Raw genomic sequence first — 16,043 nt, 5'->3', positions numbered from 1 at the left:
TGCAATTTGGCAGTTTTGTGATGCACAAATACGACGTTAGCGAGACGCCACAAAAAGGGCATCCAGAACAAGAGGACAGAAGGACCGTGTTTACAACCCCTGGCAACAGGTAAAGACTCAGGTCACTCATTGACTACCTTACTTATGACTGATGCCTCCATTTAGGGACACAAAATCTTTTTCAGCAGAGGTGGCACAGCGGGTAGCGTTGGAGCCACACAGTTACTTTGGATCAGGGTTTTATTGCTGTGGAACAGTTAGTGTAGTGGTTAGAAATGATGACTTTAACCTAAAGGTTGTCCGGTGAAATCCTGCTCCTGTGACTGTTTTGCTGCCTTCGAGAAGGACATATACTCTGAAGTGCTCCAGTATAAATATCCTGCTAGATTAACTGATAAACAACTGAAAATGCCTTTGGATAAAGCTGTCAGCTAAACGGTTAATTAACAATCTGGGGCCGCAGGTAGTGTAGTCACCTTGTAATCAAAGGGCACAAGTTTGAATCCCACATTCTGCTACAAGACCCTTGAAAAAGGGACCTTCACAGAATCGATGCACTAAAAATGACCCTGCTGTATAAATGAGTTAAGCAGTGTAATTAGAATGCTGTACAAATCAAATCTCTTTGTAGAAAAGCATCCACAAAAAAAATTGCAAAGAAATAAATCCAGATGTGTGGCTTTAGTTTGTGCAGTTGTCTTGGACTGAGGAGCCAGTGACATGGAATCAGTTACCTCTTCTTCTTCTTCCTCATCCTCAACATCCAATATGCCAGAGTCCTGCTCCGAGACTGGGCTGCCGCCCTGGCCGTTCACTTCTGTGCTCTGCCCCGCCTCCTTCCTTGGGCGGCGACTCAGGCCTGTCCTCTGCTGGTGGGACAGGGCGCTGTCCAGAGTGCGTTGCAGCTGCGCCTGGAGCCACACAAAGACACTGCAGCAAAAAACACTGTGCGCTCCATCACACAACACACATGGCAGCCACACGCCAACAGAAGGGGGTTTCTCGGAAGGGGAAACGAGAACACGTTTCTCTCACGTATGTGATCAAGACGTGAACCTTTAGAGGAGGGAGAACGCAAACTTGCACCCTGAGTACACTAACCGCAAGAACGGTCAGCAAGGGGGTAGCAGTTAGAACTCGAAGGACTCAGGTTCAAATGCCACCTCAGGCAACACTACCCCTGATTAAGGTAATACCATGAAATGATACTTAAAATTACTTGGCTATATAAATGAGTAAATGAGTGCAAGTCGCTTTGGAGAAAAGGGTCAAGAGAACAAATCATTTCACATGTGAAAAACACAGCAGATTTTACAGAAGCTCTCCCAACACACGTTTCAGGAAACATCTGTTCAGTTTTTTTGTAGCTCTCTTTGTTCCTCAGTCATTTACATAAGAGGAGCTGCGTTCGGAGCACTTGGGAGGAAACAGTGAGGCTCCATGTGAAAGGAGACAAAGCTCTACGCAGTGCAAAACGTGCGGCTCGAGTGGACCTCATTAGAGAGTGGCCTCAATGCTGAGTGGAGAATGACGCACAGGCAGTGGGTCCTCACTACCGTTCCACAATGAAGGTGCAGCGGGAGACCAGAGCCACAACAGGCTCTCTCGGTCCCGGGGTCAGCTCAGCTCTCAGGAAGTAGCACTCGGGGCAGCAGCCTCAATAGTGCCACCAACATCTCCCACGAGGCCCTCCATTGGAGAGCTACCATTGTCTGCCACCATCTACGGCGCTGGAGTCCAGACAGTCTGAAACAAACACACGCACACACACGTACACACACACAGGCTGGCATGATGCACAGCAGCCCTGAGTGGTCGAGAAGGAACACCTGTTCCCCAAGCATCTCCTCAGACGTGAAGAGCCTCTGTGGTGACGCACAGTTTGGGGAATGACGTGCAAGTCGCCCATCAGCACCAGGGCTCCTTGTTCCCGGGGACCACCAAGCGGAGCCATAACTGCCATCTTCCCACATTCGTCATATAAACGCCAAGAAGCACAGACAATGACTGAAAGGCTCCAGTCTGAGGGCTCAAATGGAGCATCATTTCTAGCTGTGTTCCTCTTTAGATGCCAGAGGGAACAGCGCACAGTAACAACAATTAAATATAACATATACGGCTCATCAGCACACAACTGCACCTTGGCTCACCGAACACTGCAATGACAATATATCACAGTACTATTCTCTAACATATTTCCCAGAATTTTCAAAAGATGGGAAACGAAGACAAAAAAAAAAAAAAAAAAAAAAAAAAAATTGTTTCAATATTTGAACCAGCCCATGTAGCCCAGCCGGGCTCAGCCCGAAAAGGCATCGTAGGCCCCACCATCTGCAAGGTCCAGCAGCGGGAGGGGGGCGGGGTGGCGCATGGCGTTGTAGCCCCTCGCGACGGAAATTGGCTCTTGGTACGTGGAATGTCACCTCACTTCAGGGGAAGGAGCCGGAACTGGTGCGGGAGGTTGAGAAATACCAACTAGATATAGTTGGGCTCACCTCCACTCACAGTGTTGGCTCTGGAACCAAACTCCTCGATGGGGGGTGGCCCCTCCTACTCAGGAGTTGCACAAGGTGAGAGGCGCCGGGCGGGTGTAGGGATACTCACAAGCCCCTGGCTAGCTGCCATACAGTTGGAGTTTGCCCCCGGTGGACGAGAGGGTCGCCTCAATGCGACTTAGGGTCGCAGAGAGGAAAACTTTTGAGTGTTGTGTGTACTTATGCACCAACAGCAGTTCAGAGTATTCAGCCTTCTTGGTGGGAGGGATTCTGGACAGGGCCCCACCTACGGACTCCATAGTCCTGCTGGGGGACTTCAACGCTCACGTTGGCAATGACTGGGAAATCTGGCGAGGGGTGATTGGGCAGGCCATTCTTCCCAATCTGAACCTGAATGGTGAAATGTTATTGGACTTCTGTGCTAGTCATGGTTTGTCCATAACAAACATCATGTTCGAACACAAGGATGCTCATAAGTGTACTTGGTACCACAGCTCCTTGGGCCAAAGGTCAATGATCGACTTTGTAGTCGTTTTTTCTGACTTGAGGCCACATGTTCTGGACACTCGGGTGAAGAGAGGTGCTGAGCTGTCAACTGATCACCATCTGGTGGCGAGTTGGATCAGATGGCGGGGAAAGCTGATTGGGCCTACTGGGTCTGTCAGACGTTTAACGAGGGTGTGCTGGGAACGACTGTCAGAGGACCTTGTCCGGAATGATTCTAACTCACACCTCCGGGAGAGCTTCTCCCATGTCCCGGAGAAGGTAGGGAACATGGAGTCTGAATGGACCCTGTTCAAAACCTCCATTGTGGAAGCAGCGATGCGCAGGTGTGGCCAAAAGCTTGTTGGTGCCAGCCAGGGCGGCAACCCGAGAGCTCGCTGGTGGACACCAGTGGTGAGGGAAGCCATCAAGCTGAAGAAGGAGGCCTTTAGGGCCTGGTTGGCTCTTGGGACTCCTGACTCGGCAGACAGGTACTGTCAGGCAAAAAAGGCAGCAGCAGCTGCGGTTGCAGAAGCAAAATCCCGGGCATGGGAGGAGTTTGGAGAGGCCATGGAAAACGACTATCAGTCGACTTGAAAAAGGTTCTGGAGAACCACCCGGCAGCTCAGAAGGGGTCGGAGGAGTTTTGCTCAGGCTGTGTTTAGCAGGAGTGGAGAAACTCTGACCTCTGATAAGGACATTGTCGGGAGGTGGAGAGAGCACTTTGAAGAACTCTTAAACCCAAGTGATATGCCTCCCTTACAGGAGTCAGCGCCAGAGGCTTTCACGCTGTCAAAGTCCATTTCCCTGATGGAAGTCACTGAGGTAGTTGGTAAGCTCCACAGTGGTAAGGCACTGGGGGTGAATGAAATCTGCCCAGAAATGCTTAAGGCCCTGGATGTTGCAGGGCTGTCATGGTTGACATGCCTCTGCAATGTTGCATGGACCTTGGGGACAGTGCCCTTGGATTGGCAAACTGGGGTGGTGGTCCCTATCTTTAAGAAAGGGGACCAGAGAGCGTGTGCTAACTATTGGGGCATCACACTTCTCAGCCTCATTGGAAAAGTCTATGCCGGGGCGCTGGAGAGGAGGCTCCGGCAAACAGTTGAACCTCAGATTGAAGAGGAACAATGAGATTCCGCCCTGGCCGTGGAACAGTGGACCAGCTTTTTACCCTCTCACAGATAACTGAAGGGGCACGAGAATTTGCTAATAGTCTACATGTGTTTTGGGGACTTAGAGAAGGCCTATGACCATGTTCCCCGGGTAATTCTGTGGGAGGTGCTTCGGGAGTATGGGGTACCAGGGCCACTACTGCAGGCCATTCGGTCCTTGTACATACAGAGCGAAAGCTATGTCCGCGTACTCGGCATTAAGTCAAGCCTGTTCAGTGTGGGTGCTGGACTCCACCAAGGTTGTGCTTTGTCTCCACTCCTGTTTGTGGCTTTCATGGGCAGGATATCAAGGTGCAGTCGAGGTCAGGAGGGCATTCTGTGTGGGAGTCGGAAGGTGACGTCTCTGCTTTTTGCAGATGATGATGTCCTTTTGGCACCACCACATGGTTGCCTTCAGCACGCACTGGAACGGATTGCAGCCGAGTGTGAAGTGGTGGGGATGAGGATCAGCACCTCAAAGTCTGAGTTCATGGTTCGCTCAAGGAAAAGGATGGTATGCCCCCTCCAGGTAAGGGGAGAGTTTTTGCCCCAGGTGGAGGAGTTCAAGTATCTTGGGGTCTTGTTCATGAGTGACGGAAGAAGGGAGCATGAGATCGGCCACAGACTGGGAGCAGCGGCAGCAGTAATGCGGTCACTGTACCGGACTGTAGTGGTGAAGGGGGAGCTTAACCATAAAGCGAAGTTCTCTATTTACTGGTCGAGCTACGTCCCTACCCTCACCTATGGTCATCAACTCTGGGTGATGACCGAAAGAATAAGATCGCGGATACAAGCGGCCGAAATGAGTTTTCTCCGCAGGGTGTTGGGACTGACTCTCCGTGACAGGGTGAGGAGCTCGGAGTAGAGCCGCTACTCCTCCACATTGAGAGGAGCCAGTTGAGGTGGTTCGGGCATCCGATAAGGATGCCCCCCGGGCGCCTCCCTTTGGAGGTATACCGGGCGCGGCCAACTGGGACGAGGCCCCGAGGTCGGCCCAGGACCCGCCGGAGGGATTATATCTCGCAGTTGGCCTGGGAACGGATGGGGATCCCCCAGGTTGAGCTGGAGGAAGTTGCGGGGGACAGCGGCAGCTAGGCATCTCTGCTCTCCCTGCTGCCACCGTGACCCTTTTAGGACAAGCAGGACAGAAGATGATGATGAGATGATGATGAATATTTGAACCAATTTACTTGCTTATAATATGTAAAAACATATTTCATCAAATGCAGATTTGGTAGCAGTGCACCTTCTTCCACCGTGGTGGTGTGATCATCAGCCGTTTTTCTTGAAAATACCTTAACAAGACATCAAAATTATTTCTATGGATCATGTCTACGATAGGTTAAAATTAAGTCAACTGAATGATAAGACCCCCTCAAACTCTATTAGTCCGATCACGTCAGGGTGAACTGTCACTGTGCACCGTGGTCTTTGCCTTTCACAAACCTGCAAACAGACACCTGCTAGAAGGACCATGTACAAAACAGGGAAACGTATTAATTGCATGAGAAATGTTGCTGTAGAGCAAGACATACTTTTGTTGAGTTTAAGAACAAACTTTGAGCTTCTCAGCCCAAAGGCAGAGAGTGTGTATGTGTGTGTTCAGCAATTGGATATCAGTAATCAGCTTTCCCTACTTTACAGACAATCCAATGTGTTTGCCATTAATATCCAGACAGCTCGGATCCCATGGAAACTAAAACTCTTTTTTCGTTGTGGCACCGCAGTGAGACGAAGAGTGAGGAGGAAGATGATGATGGAGGAAGACACAGGACACACACACACACACACACACACACACACACACAGAAGAGGTGCATGGAAACGAGTGGGGAAAAAGGCCAGGAGGGAGGGGAAATCATGGATGAGTGGGAAAGGGAGGGAGGGAGTCGAGGGAAAATAGGGGACGGGGGCAGTGTGACCCCACCCCTCCTCCGTCACCACTCCTTCGGCAGAGTGGAGCCTTTACCGCACCGGATTCCTCTGTTTATTTTCAAAGTGTTTGTCAACAAGATGAGCAGAATGGAAAATTTGGGATTTTTCCTCATTTCTAGTCGAGGTTGGGGGGGTGTGCGCAGTGTAGAGTGCTGACACAGATGCTCCCCTACCATAGGCAGCTTCCAACTCAGCTCTCTGTCCCAAGCATCAGAGATGAACCTCAGAGCACCCGCAGACCTATCATGGAGAAGCAGTGACCCAACTGTCAGTGCCTCGCATAGTGGTCACTCCATACACCCAGAAGGGTATGGAACTCCTTGGTGGTCCCACTCTTAAGCGTCCAAAATCCAAAGTCTGATGGTTCTCAGTTTGGGCAGCAATGTGGCACAATGAGCTCCCTTTATTTCTTAGGCTGCTGAATCCCTGTAAAAACTTAAGAGTCTCAAACAACTCTTTCAGAGCCACTTCTCTCCTGCTCTCCTAACTGCTCCATAAACTCAAATCACACATCTGTCACCATCACTTCTGTTTCCTATCAGTTCTATAAATAGCTACTGTGTACTATGGTACCTGTACAGTCAGTGTGTGCAATAACACAGTAGAGTGTCTATGGTACCTCGGTAACTTTACGGTCCGGCGTAAAGGTATCTTTGGCTCGCTCTTCAAACCTGTCGTCTTCCCGAGATTCAGACACATACGCACACCGTCACAACGTCCCATGAGAACTCCCTGTCTCACTGTGGTGCGTTTGCACTGTGTAACATGTCGAACCCGTGAAGGTCCCTCTCAGTAGGAGACCCACTGCAGGCGCTCACTGTGTGAGCCTGTAAGACACTGCAGAGAAACAATGTGCTGCATCGCTATGCAAGACTAACTGGCTCCAGGGGGGCGTTACCGATGGTGCCTCATGGGAGAACAATGTGACGTTCTCTTAGAAGTGGAGAATTGTCAACAAATGTAGGCTCCCATCTCCATGGATACGAGGACGGCGGCGACGGAAAACTGTTCTGCATCATCTCGCTCCCGCAACGCTAATTACACTTACATTCGGCTCTCATTTGAAGTTCAATTGGTTGCATAATGAAAAATGTCCCCATTGTTTGTCTGCTTCCCATAAACCACAGAGTGAAGATGGAAGGAAAATTACTGCTTGGAGTGAAACAATCCCATGTAAAAATCACTGTTACAGCAAAATATTACACGTGCTCATTGGACTAATTTCAAAGAGCCTCTCTGGTTCTGGAGAAGCGCCACACTGGGCCACTACACACTCAACATGCAAACGACATGGCAAGGAATTCACACAGGAGCACAAAATCATGCCAAGGGACAAAAGTGCGGCAAAAACAGGACGATGACTTCCAGAGACACGCGACCAATACACATGTTGTGTCACAGACAGACACACACACACAAGCCCGCAGAGCATAAGTGAGAAACACTTGACTGTGTGTCAGTGACACTATTCGACTACAAGAAAAAGTAATATGTCAAGAGACATGGAGAAAAAAAAAAAAAAAAGTGTTCACACTCCTTGAGGTTGTGGGGACAGCAGATGATACCAAAACTCAAACCTGAATCCTCTTCGTCCCAAAGCCTTACATGAGGCAACTGAGCTTCTCTCCCTTTCTCTCTCACACTCTCTTAAAATAAAATTAAATTTGTACGCTGATGCTGGCAGGCAAATGTTTGAGAAGCGCTTGGTAAGAGGTTACTTCAGTTTAAACAGCAGTTTTACTGCCATCTCACATTCCTCAGTAGACAAGAGCTGAGCTGCTCTGTACATCTGGTTCCACCTAGCGGAGCAGCGCAGAACCCACTGACACTGAACATGTGTGTTACAGTGGGACAACTCTGTACACAAGCAAGAACCACTACTTGGTATTAATAAGACTTAAAATATAGAAGAATAAAATGTTTAAACAAAACACAATAACAATAAAACAGACCTGCCACATTTTTACCTTTACATCACTTCTTCGGTAAATGCGCATTGAAAATCTTACATAACCAAAAAAAAAAAAGAAAAAAAATTAAGTTTATGCACTGTGTTCCACTGTGAAGATCTTTTGCAATCGTTTTAAATTTCTGAAAAACATATTAAAATAACAGTACTGTGATGTACTGCACTGCATGGACATTCCAGTACACGGTCACAAGTCAATGATCTTCTAATAATAATAATAATAATAATAATAATAATAATAATGTTCCACAAAGTGTCCAGCATGGCTCAGAGAAACTACATCTGCTCCACACGCTGCTTGTAGAGTGCAACATGTGGATTTCAGAATGTGATCTGATGTGAGCCAAAAGGTGGAGATGCCATTTTTTAGACTAGTGGTGGTGGATGTCAGCAGCAGACAGACATGAGTCCACCCCGGGTTCGACAAAACATACACTGGGAAAGACATACGTGGCCGGAGGAGCAAAGGGGCAGAAATGTACAGCTGAGGTCAGCTATTCACACAAAGAGCAGTGGCAGTCACACTGGGGTGGTGTGGGGGGTCACGACATCCTGCTACTGTGGACAGACACACGACTGAGGAAAAGTAAAGGAAAAGGCTGCTGCCATCTACCCGTGTCACTGTACACACTGGTTCTCTGTGGACCAGTTTGACACCTACTGTACATTTACATTTTAATTTTCTAGGTCTGTGGTGTGTAGAACAGTGGGAACTTTACTATGGTCTGGGCATCTCATAACCAGTCAAAGGTTGCATTTACCTTTACATTTATTCATTAATCAGACAGTTTCGTAGAATTTGACATATGACTCAGAGTAAGCAGACTTCTACATGGAGACACACAATAGGGGTTTTTTTTTTTTTTTTTTAAAAAAACCACACGATTGTCAAAGCATAGTCAGTGTGTCCAATACCACAGTACAGAGTAGCTCTACACAGAACTGATAGGAAACAGAAGTGATGGTATGTCATGAGTTTATAGAGCAGTTTGGAGATCAGGAAAGAAGTGGCTCTGAAAGAGTTGTTTGAGACCCTTATTGGGCATTGAGAGGGATTCAGCAGCTCCAAGAGCCAGAGGAAGACCACATCGGAGCCAAAACTGAGAACGCACACACTTTGGACCCTCGTGTTTAGGACCAACAGGCCTTCCATAAGATGTGAATTAGTGTGGATAAAAGTCTCTTCTGGAAAAAATCTCACTGATCTATCAACAGACACACTGAGAAAGATCCAGAACAAACTCAAACTCTACCATGTGCAACATGAGAGGCGCTCAGAGGTGTAACTGACAAACACAGTTACCCCGGAAGAGCCCACGTCTCTGGCTCCAGCTGCAGCGCCTGCCCCAGCGACTACACAAGCTCCCTTCTGGATGAGGTGCACACAAGCACCCGACCACAACCGCACACCAAGCGCTTCATGAGAAACACTTGGACTTTCCTGTGACAAATTCCTGGCTTCCTCCCGGCACCATTTGTTTACTGTGAGCGATAACAGCTTTGCAACCAAGAGCACTGTTTGTCATTAGCTGCGGGGGAGGTGCTGCGTTCCCATCTTGTACGGTTCACATCTCCGTTGCAACCCCGTACACCGGAAGAAAGAAGCAGGAAGAGACACACACACACACACACACACACACACACACACACACACACACACACACACGAGGACATACTGACTCAATTTATCTTCTGGGAGTCAGCGAGTTATTGAGTTACTTATTCATTTATCTGACAATTTTCACCAAAGCAATTAACTGTGTTGAACTACATAAAATGATTTATATATTTATACAGCAGTCATTTTTACTGCATAATTTCAGGGTAAGTTCCTTGAAGGGCACTACATCAGGAGGTGGTAACCTGGGCCCGTTGCATGCAATGTAGGCATTCAAACGACAACACCACCTACAGGACCAACCTGTATGGCTCAGGCAGGTCACAGTGTGGTTCTCTGGTCTCACCTTCTGTGAACTGAGCTTAAAGCACATCAGGATGGCCTTAGGGCCCGGTGTGGCAGCGGAGGCCATATTGCCAGAATTGAGCACTTGTGGTCACCCCACCCCCCGGTGGCCACTCTCAGCATTACACTGGGGCAGTTATTCCAGCACCACTGCAATGCCCTCCAAACACCTGGTGACCTGATCCTCCTCCAGTACCAGCATGCTCTTACCAGCAGAGGACGCTGCACATTTCCCATTCTCCATGTTGCAGGCTTCCTACGGCCCCCCAACACCCTGCTGCATCTTGTTCCAATCAGCAGTAAACAATGCAGCAGCCCAACACAAAGCTTCCCCATCCACTCTGGAACCCTCCATTGCCAGAGAGGAGCAGTGGGATAATGAGAGATGATGGAGATCAGGAAAGCAGGAAAAGTGTAGCCTGATGTTTCTGAAACCCTCCCCACCATAAATGCCTTTCCATAATGCAACTAGTGTTGCTCTGCAGGAGAGACAGTTCTGTTGTAAAGGGGTGAAGCTCTAGGGAGCACGTGTCATGTGGAAAGAGCAGTTAATAATCATTAGACTGAGAGGGGAAAGGTAGACAGAAACACGCACAGATTAGCATGCTCAGCTGCTCATACAATTGCCGTGTTAATTAAACACTTGCAGCTTCAAATCCCAGGAGCAGGACTACCTTTGTGACACTTGCACTACTGCTTAAAATGGAAAGCTTTAAATAAGAGGGGCAGCAGGTGGAGCAGCAGTAAGAGTTACACAGTGGACTCAAAAGATCCAGGTTCTAGTCCCACCTCTTGCTGTAATGCATTTTATCAAGGTACTCAGGCTGAATACAACAGAACTACCCAGGTAAATGACTAAACAGCTAAGCACTGAAGCTTTTTAGAAAAGTGTCACAAAAACTGTGAATAAAGATGTCAGTCAGAGGGAGATCCACAAAGAGTCTGTTTTGCTCCAGTTGGACTGGACACAATGGGAAATGGAGCAGCAGGAAGTGCCCTCAACGCCCTGAAGGCTCACCTGTTTCATAGCCGTCTCACCGATCTTGTCCGAGTGCTTGCGGATGCTCTCCAGGAAGTCCTTGAGGTCAGACATAGCGATGTCACGGATCTGAGTACGCAGGACCAGGATGTTCTCGGCCATGATGGTGCAGAAACGGTAGTGGCTGGCGCGGGGCAGACAGGTGTGCTCGAGCTGTTCCAGCGTACGCAGTGCCGGGTAGTACCTGGGGTTCAAACACTCATGCTGGTGACCAGCTCCCTCCCTGGGCCACATATGCTGTTTGACACCTAGAAAATCTCCAGCTGTGGTTCCTTTTCATGTTTGTCTTTCACTGAATCATTTTTACTGTTTTTCTCCCCCCTTAAGTTTTCAGCTTCTTCTCATAACTTCACCTAGTGGGATGAGACTTTTCAGTCTGTTACCTGTATTTTACCAGCTAAAACACCACCTTCATAAAACGATTACAGGGCAGAGCCACCTCCTTGTCTCCGTAACAGCTACATTTACATTTATTCCTTTATCTTGCACTTTTCTACAAAGTAGTTTACAGTGATTTGCCCATTTATAGAGCACATTAACTGTTACTGTATTAATTCAGGGTAAGTACCTAGACCAAATGTACTACAGCCAGATGCGGAATTGGAAACTGAGACCTTCGAGTGGACGGTGTTGGTGCTAACCACTTCGCCATGGTCCTGTCACACTGAACCGCTCAGCCTCCTTACACAACTCCCGACTCGAGAGCCGTCACTCCTGGCTGACCCTTCGGCCCCCTCCACCCGACGGCCGCAGAGCCAAGCAAACAGGGAGGGGGGTTGGGGGGAGCACACAGATTTATAAATCTGAAATAGGCTGCCGGAGATTTATGAGGCTTGGGAAGCACGTCTTCAGGTCAGGTTGGGGACGAGCGAAGAGCGAGACGCACACTGACTCAGGGGCCAAACTGTGAGGGTTAGCAGACAGGAGCCCGACACACACAGCAGTGCTGTATGTAAATACACCTTCACAGTCTGTACAAGCTCACCCTGCACAGCCCCAGATGTCCTAGGTTGAGGAGAACTTGCTGCACTGAATTTTTTCCTCATGAACACTCATACGAAACCAGCGCAGCTATGCAGACACCCTGCTCTGCACCATCACCCGGCCGCCTTCACATACATTTACATAGAGCAGAAATAAAACGCTCGGAAATGAAATGAAACACTCGGGCAAAAATCTTCCAAGCTGCTGGTGTGTGTGTGTGTGTGTGTGTGTGTGTGTGTGTGAGAGAGAAAAAGATATGCTTCCTGCTCAAGCCATTAAGATTCCTGCTGGGAATACACTCTGCGTTCTGGATGTGAGACCGTGAGGATGGCGGCGAGTGTCTAAATCGAGCCCACAGGCCTACAGGAAACATGAGCCAGACATGAGACGGCACCAGAGTCTCTGTGTTCTGAACCGGACCACAGGGGCGTAGAGGGCATGGCTTCAGAAACCTTTAGATGAATTCGGTGTCCAAATCGGCACCGCTTCCATCATTTACCACACCATGCTTGCGCCACCTGACCCACTTCATGCACAATTTATAAAATTCACGTTCACATGACTGCACAAATAAGTGGGAGGGGTGTTCAATCATTCCCATGCATCACGTGCCTAGAAAATCATTTTAACCGAATGTCTTATTTCCACAAAACAGAGCATAATATAAAAAGACAGTAAAAAAGACACTGCTTTACCAAATCTGCATGTAACATTTTTGTTAATACTTTTACATTTGAAAATTATATATTGAATTTATAATTTTTTTTTATTCGTTTCCCACTGCAAATCCTAACCCTGTACAACATTGTTCACTGCAACCTGCAGCAGATTGAGCTCTAGCGCCCCCTACTGGAGTTAACGCAGCCACGAGAAATAGCTCCAGCATACTGTATGAACCTGCTTTGAACACATGAATTTGTGCATTATTCTTCATTTTTACAACACTGAGGCAGCAGGTGACGTAGTGGTTAGAGCAGACATCCTGCAGTCAAAGGACCCACGTTCCCATGCCACTTCCTGTAGTGGCAACTTGATCAAGGCAGTTACCCTGAATTAATACAGTAAAAAAAAATAACCCTGTTGTATAAATGGGTAAATCAGTTAAGCAGTTTAGCACCAAGTCATATTGGAGAAAAGTGTCAGATGAATGAATGCATTTTCATTTATGGCTATTGGTCCAAAAAACTGCTCTACAAATTGTATCTCCATAAACTGAATTTTTTTTTAGGATTAAAGTATTTGTTCCACTACCAAAACGTACAAATATTTTTTTTTAACCATGTACTCATAGAGAAGAAAAGCCAGTAAATTGTAAGGACGCACAATAAGACAGGAACCATGTGCCAACAAGGGAAAGTGGTACCTCCTGGCCTTCATCTGCTCCTGCAGTCTGCTGTACATCTCCAGCACTGAAAGAGAAGGGGGGGGCAACAGCATGAGCACATTGTACTGCGACGTTGGCCAGCAGGAGATCAGAGGTCACACGCCATCCAGGAAGTCATGGATAAACTCCTCATTCCTGAACAGAACTGCTTTTCAACACTGATCCTCTATACAGTGAGCTCATATTAATTGTGTAGCCAGATTTTTTTTTTTTTTTTTTTTTTTTTTTTTGAAACTGCAGTCATTAAAACAATAACCATAGTGTACCAGGCAAACAGTGGGACAGCTTGTCAATGGTGGCAGCGATGTTGCACTGCTGTAGGCGACACTGACGCAGTTCATCCATGCTGGACAGGATCTGTAGAAAGACGAGCATCATAAGGGGTATGCATGCACGCACGCACGCACGCACGCACATACAATATCTTCAACCGTTTGTCCTGAGCGGGGCCGCGGTGAACCGGAGCTTAACCCGGCAACACAGGGCTGAAGGGAGGGGGGACACACCCCGGATGGGATGCCAGTCCACCACAAAGCATACCTAGCAGGACTCAAACCCCAGACCCGCCTCACAGGTGTGTACTACACACAAATGAGTGTGTACAGGTGGGTTGTTCTCACTGCAAGAGCACCCTCGGGTGGCATGCTAGGCTCAGTATGGCGTACACACACTCAACCCCTTACTGCCATGTTTCCAATAACCTGAACTGAACACATCAAGAGCAGATCACACTGCGATGTCCCAACTGAGAAGGCACAGGAACAACAAGACGACAGAGAATCTATAGTTTATCTGTACATGACCAGGAGTCCAGAGCATCGCAATGTTGCGTGTACACATATGTATGTGGGGATATATTTGTACACACACACACACACACACACACACACACACACACACACACACACACATTTAAGAATATATAAAGTGGAAATGAAACATTTCAAAATACTCACTGTATTTCAACATTAAGTGATTTACTTGCATGAAAATAAATTTTCATTTAAAAAAATAGTTGTGTTGTAAATGCTGCATCATCTTCCAACATGGGATCGTAATCATCTGTAATTTTTCCTCAAGTGGTGTGTTAACCAGCAAAATCAAATTGTAAAAAAAGCCACGATTTAAATATTAAGTGATTTCCACACATACAACTCTTAACATGAGTAAAAACACATTTTACATTTCCTTATTTCATTTACAAGACTGCTATCATGTCAGAATGACTGCAAACAGATTTTTTAAATGACTTTTAAAAAGATGGGACAACTGCACCCCCCCATCTCACTGGTTCGGTGAAGATGAAGCGTATGACACCGTACCTCCTTGCCGTCCTCCTGGAGCCTCCGGTTAGTGTCGATCACCTGACTCTGATGTTGGAAGCACAAGTTGAATGACAAGGCTGCTCGGATTATTACAACAAGATTACGAGGCATTAATGATCTTATGGATAATAGCAAAAATAACATTGTTTGTCTTTCCTTCCTGTCCCAGCCCAGCGGCTGCAGTCATGTCCCATTGTGCATACCTTAAGCTTCTGCGCTTCTCCACGCACTTTCAACAGCTCTGTGATGGAGTCCACAAAGCCCTGGAAGTGGTGGTTGCACATCTTCTCGATCTCGCGGTCATGGTTGCGGATGCGGCCTTCCAGCTTGTCCATGAAGAGTCCATGTTCCTGCCCGTCATACACAGACCTGTGGGGGGGGGGGGGGGGGGAGCAGCAGGGAGTAGTGAGTGCAACACACCGCTGGAGACACCACAAGCATCGTTACTGCATCTGTCTGCAATAAGTACATGTTTTCCATGATGCTCACATTTGTATGCAGTTCAGGGATGAGAACCAACTAAATGGTGGTTTCATACAAACACCCGTTTTGATAATCCTGCATCTGTGTCTAATCCTCTTCATCTGTTGTCAACTCTCTTAACTCCGAAAATTATCTGCCGTAAGTAACAACTACAGCAGATGGCAACGTGTGGATATGAATCGGTACAAAATCGGTCCACGAGGTGGCACCACTGCACTAAGAGGGAATAAGTCCTGTCATGAGGGACAGTTTCTCAGCCTGTGCCTCCTGACAATGTGACCCATGCATGAACAATCCAAAAGAAAATCCACATCTTTATTGTGACCTGAATATAAACAACTGCAGAGAACCATGGATATATGAAACATGAGGTCACATGCAATATCTGAAATAAGAAAATATCCAAACAATCTAAATTGGTCTTGTGTATAACTTATGCATTTTGTTCATTATATTTATACTCCATGGGGGGGGGGGGGCGGTGGGTTGGACCGGGTCCTCCTCTCTGGTAGGTCTGGGGTTCGAGTCCCGCTTGGGGTGCCTTGCGGAGGACTGGCGTCCCGTCCTGGGTGTGTATCCCCCCCTCCGGCCTTACGCCCTGAGTTGCCAGGTAGGCTCCGGTTCCCGCGACCCCGTATGGGACAAGCGATTCAGAAAATGTGTGCGTATTTATACTCCTACTACTACATAAAATTGCCTAAATACTGTTGGCAATCTTGCCAAAATACTAGCATCAAACATTGTAACTGATCTTATAACACTTACTCCCCATTGGGTATTTTCACTTGAGCAACTGAGAACAAAATACCATTTCTCAGGGTAGTGCAAC

General features: G+C 47.6%; 1 protein-coding gene across 4 annotated transcripts in view; it reads right to left on the bottom strand.

The window, feature by feature from the left end:
* The window catches only part of exoc6b (exocyst complex component 6B), an 87,431-nt gene that overhangs the window by 58,902 nt on the left and 12,486 nt on the right, over window positions 1-16,043 (bottom strand). For all 4 annotated transcript variants that reach the window (XM_018730297.2, XM_018730298.2, XM_018730299.2 and 1 more), the window contains exons 2-7: window positions 14,935-15,100; window positions 14,729-14,776; window positions 13,673-13,763; window positions 13,386-13,431; window positions 11,018-11,222; window positions 735-911 (exon numbers count right to left, since the gene is read on the bottom strand). In XM_018730297.2, coding sequence (XP_018585813.2) covers window positions 735-911; window positions 11,018-11,222; window positions 13,386-13,431; window positions 13,673-13,763; window positions 14,729-14,776; window positions 14,935-15,100 — 733 coding nt within the window. The remainder of the gene's footprint in view (window positions 1-734; window positions 912-11,017; window positions 11,223-13,385; window positions 13,432-13,672; window positions 13,764-14,728; window positions 14,777-14,934; window positions 15,101-16,043) is intronic.

This window comes from Scleropages formosus, chromosome 1 (genome assembly GCF_900964775.1).
Source record: "Scleropages formosus chromosome 1, fSclFor1.1, whole genome shotgun sequence".
Lineage (NCBI taxonomy): Eukaryota > Metazoa > Chordata > Actinopteri > Osteoglossiformes > Osteoglossidae > Scleropages > Scleropages formosus.
This window is presented reverse-complemented; position numbering and strand designations above follow the sequence as displayed.